General features: G+C 36.5%; 1 protein-coding gene across 3 annotated transcripts in view; it reads right to left on the bottom strand.

Annotated features, from left to right (window-relative positions):
* The window catches only part of rabep1 (rabaptin, RAB GTPase binding effector protein 1), a gene marked incomplete at its 5' end in the record, with an annotated part of 25,119 nt that overhangs the window by 3,464 nt on the left and 17,559 nt on the right, over window positions 1-4,096 (bottom strand). For 2 of the 3 annotated variants that reach the window (XM_035666374.1, XM_035666376.1), the window contains 4 exon segments: window positions 395-493; window positions 1,869-1,924; window positions 3,175-3,186; window positions 3,393-3,582. In XM_035666374.1, the coding sequence (XP_035522267.1) occupies window positions 395-493; window positions 1,869-1,924; window positions 3,175-3,186; window positions 3,393-3,582 (357 nt within the window). 3 annotated transcript variants of the gene reach the window in all.

Below are 4,096 nucleotides of genomic sequence, written 5' to 3'. Positions count from 1 at the left end.
CACACACACACACACAGATGAAGTCAATTAGAAAGGCTAAATGGAGCCAATAAACTGCAACTTCAACATTACAGATGAACTGAAATAAATATTTAACTGAAACATTACTGAATAATTTAAAATTATGTAGACTGCACATTACTGGCTGAATGAATAGTTTAGTGTCATCACAGCAGTTCACAAGCAGCTTTGGATTTCCTAAAAAGCTGTAAAATATTTACATACTGTATATACAGGCTCTCTCTTGCATTCAGAGAACACTGCCTCAACTTCATCCAGCAGCTCTTTAATTTTACATAAGGAAGTATTATACACTGAACCTCTTGAAGGATCTGCTACGCTCACATTTTGAGTAGACTTTAGTGTGTGAGGCCTACAGGTAAATGTGTCTCACCTTTGCAGTGGTGAGCTCTTTGAGCTGATGCTCCAGCGTGATCCTCAGGCCCTGGAGGCTCTCCAGTGTTTCAGTCTTCTCCGCCAGACTGCTCTGCAACTAAATCAACGACAGACATTGTAGGAGTATATATCAATAACACACAAAGGCACTGCAAATCAAATAAAGAAGAGATTATTACAGCAGTGTTGTTTAGGGGATGAACCGATCTATATGGTCAGGAGCCAGCATGATTTGAAAATGTCCAACTTTGCTGCCCCCCAGTGGTAGCATCAAAAACAAACTGTGGCAGATTGTCAATATTAAAGCTGCATTTGTTGATTTTTTTGGTCACTAGGGGGCAGAACAAGCAATATTTGACTTATTAATGTATCACCTTATATTGTTATGTAGAATGTGTTAGCATACAGTTGCCACTTTGCACATCCAGCAGGCACAGAGCAGCATTATCATTCATTTGGAGTCTTGTTTTTGTATTTCTGAGTCAAATATTCACTATTCTTCTTGAATTTGTGGTTTCCAAAAACTCCTAAAGGAAATATCTGGCTCTGTAGCTGATAAATACTTTGCTATGTTCACAGGCTAGTCGCTAATTTTGTTTAGCTGTGTCCAAAATCACTCTCTATTTACTATTTAGTGCACTATGTTTACTGTACGTTTTATTCTAAGTGTGAAATCTTGCTCTATATAGTGCCCTCAGACATTTACACAATGCCACAAAAAATTCATTCAAACATGTAAGTTTCTGTTAAAAATCCCACAATGAATTGAGTCGCATTTTAAAAGATCTGAAAATTACAGTTAGCTACTCTACATCTTTTAGCAATGAGGTAAAATAATGTTGTGTCTGAAATCTAATTTTACTACGTACTATTGAATTGCACTAGTTGCAATGATGTGATATTTTTCCTGTACAATAACCAATAAAATCACAGTTTCATGATATAACAGTATACAGTATGACTCAATTATTATCATCATCATCAGTTACAGTGACACTGGGTTTTTTATTGGGTAAACAAATGTTTTAATATACTTTCACAACATATTATGTCCTATATATTTTTATCTATTTATTTACTTATTTATTTTATAGACTAGAAAGGTGCTACAAGGGCAGTCCATTTAGTATTTAACGCTAAAGTTGACATTTTTTTACTAAAAACAGCTGCCTCCTGTGAAAACATAGGGACATTTGGGGGCCATAAAACTAAAACAATGAGCTTAAAGAAGCTAAACGGCTTCGTAGAGCTGAGTCAGGCGATACTTTTATGTGGAATCATCACTACGATCGACCCTTTTTAAGCTACATGTAATCATTTGACCCGTTGTTAATGTAAAAATATTGGGCAAAACAACTTGATTGTGAAATCTCTAGATACAATCGAAGTGTCTTAACAGTCTTTCGACAAAATGAGTCTGTACGTGACGGTTTCCTCACTAAGGTGTAATACTGCAGGTTATTAAAGAGTACCTGTTCCTTCTCTGCCTTTATTCGCTCCAGCTCTGTCTTCAGACTGGAGAAAGATGCTGCGGGAAGGAGACATCATTAGAGCATCATACTGTACACAGTGCTTATTTGAATCTCAAAGCCCATATATTCTTTCTGGATTCATTACGTGGTCCCTTGAAAATTACTTGGCAGTTCCTCAATAATGCAGCTTTAATGATGGGAAAGCTGCTTTGCTGAAAGCTGCTGTGTTTGTTTGCCTTGTGTGAAACAGACAGTAAGAGAATCTACACGACAAAACCTAAAAGCTAATAGATGAACATATCCTTCAAGCCAGGGTTGAACTAAAACACAAACAACACTTTGAAAGAAACATGAAACATTTAATACATTTAATACACATTGATTTTTTCAGCTCACTGGCCACTTAAAAGTTTAAGAGAAGTGGTATCAAAGTCCTGTCTGTGTCTCCAGTAGATCTGTCAGGTGTCAATGCTCATGTTTTAGCATTAAATATGAAGATGAACCTTTCAGTAATCCAAACATGTTTAACATGCACTTTATGTGAGCAATAATATCACTTTTAGTTAATAAATGTGTCTCTTGGCAGCCAACAAGAGGATACAAAGACATTTTATAACTAACATTACTGCCTACAGCAAGCAAGAGAAAATAATACATACAAGATTTTTGTAAATTAAAAGTAAGATGTTCCCTAATTTTAATACCTCCTAAGGCATTTTGAATTTCATTATATAACCCTGCGGTGTAAAATGACCTTTAAATATTAATTAAATAACCTCACATCTTTACAGAAAACTGAATTCGATTCTTTTTTAAGGCTTTTTTGAGACCTGCTGATCCCAGGGATCTCCGACCACTGACATTTCACAGGTAAAGTTATTATTTGATTAAAATAAATGTAAAAAAGAATTGTCACTGCAGCCCTAGTTTAAACGTCATGTTAATGTTAGACCAGACAGAACAATTAATCACAAACAGAGAAGACTTTGACACCAAATCACACTTTGAAAAGGTGACCAGCAAGCTAAAGCTCCAAACAAGTGACTGTAGTCAGTAAACAACACAATTGTAAAAATTTAGACTGAGTGCACACAAATTATTTTAAGCTGTCCAACAGTGTTACTTATCAAAAGGATATACAAACATCCTTGATATAATTACTATTGATGCACATTTTAGTATTTCCAAAAACGTGTGAGGGAAAGCACTATGTTGTAGGGTCACTACAGTTATTAGTCTGACAGCTACACCATCAACACATACATACAAGCAGTTAAAGTGGGCTTGTTCAAAGCGTTTGTCATACCTTCCAAGATGTCTGAATGAGAGTGATCAATGGAGAAGAAACAAAAGCAGAAACAGAGGAGAACGTAAAGAAAAAAATCCAGAAAAGGAAAAATAGGCTGTCTGTGCTGGCTACATCCCCACACAAGTTGTGAGTTGAAAAATGATTGGTTAGTTATCTACCGTATAGCTGATCAATGGTTAGTAAACGACGAAACGCTGAGAGTGACTGAGTCTCACCTATCTCCTCCTTACAGCCTTCGATCTCTAGCTGCAGAGTGTCCTCCAGGTTCTCCTTCAGACACTGCTCTGCCTGGATCTGCTCCTTCAGAAACAGAATCTCAGCTTTTAGCTTCTCCTCCATGTGATCGGCAGACGTCCGTAACGCCACCAGGTCCTCACGCAACCCCAACACCAGGCCTTGTAGCTCCTGAGGAAGAATGAAACTACATTACAGGCATCAATGTAGGGGAATCATCATCATATAACGCAATTTGGCAAAGATAAAGATAAATATGGAAGGAGTTTGCAGACTGCTTTGACTTTCTTTCTTTAAATATCAAGTTGTATGCAGATGACATACACACCTCTATATTCATATGTTGTAAACTAAAATAAAAATCTATTACACTATATGAGACGTATAGCCAAATATTTCTGCATTTATACTGGAAGAGTTTGACAAAAATATTAGTGATTGATTGTCTTTATTAATCCTGAAAGGCCAGTGTGTAGGATTCATTGGTATCTAGCACTGAAGTTGCAGATTGAAACCAACTGAATACTGCTCACCTTCCAAGCATATAGGATAAACTACAGTGGCCTTGAAATTCACAAAAGGCCACATCTAGAGGCAGTGTTTGATTTGTCAACATTCTCCATAGAAGAGGACTTCAGCTCATTCTAAGGTAATAAAAACACAACAATTCTTATTTCCAGGTGAT

This window comes from Morone saxatilis, unplaced genomic scaffold (genome assembly GCF_004916995.1).
Source record: "Morone saxatilis isolate NCDOM2014 unplaced genomic scaffold, NCSU_SB_2.0 Contig20, whole genome shotgun sequence".
In the NCBI taxonomy this organism is placed as follows: domain Eukaryota; kingdom Metazoa; phylum Chordata; class Actinopteri; family Moronidae; genus Morone; species Morone saxatilis.
This window is presented reverse-complemented; position numbering and strand designations above follow the sequence as displayed.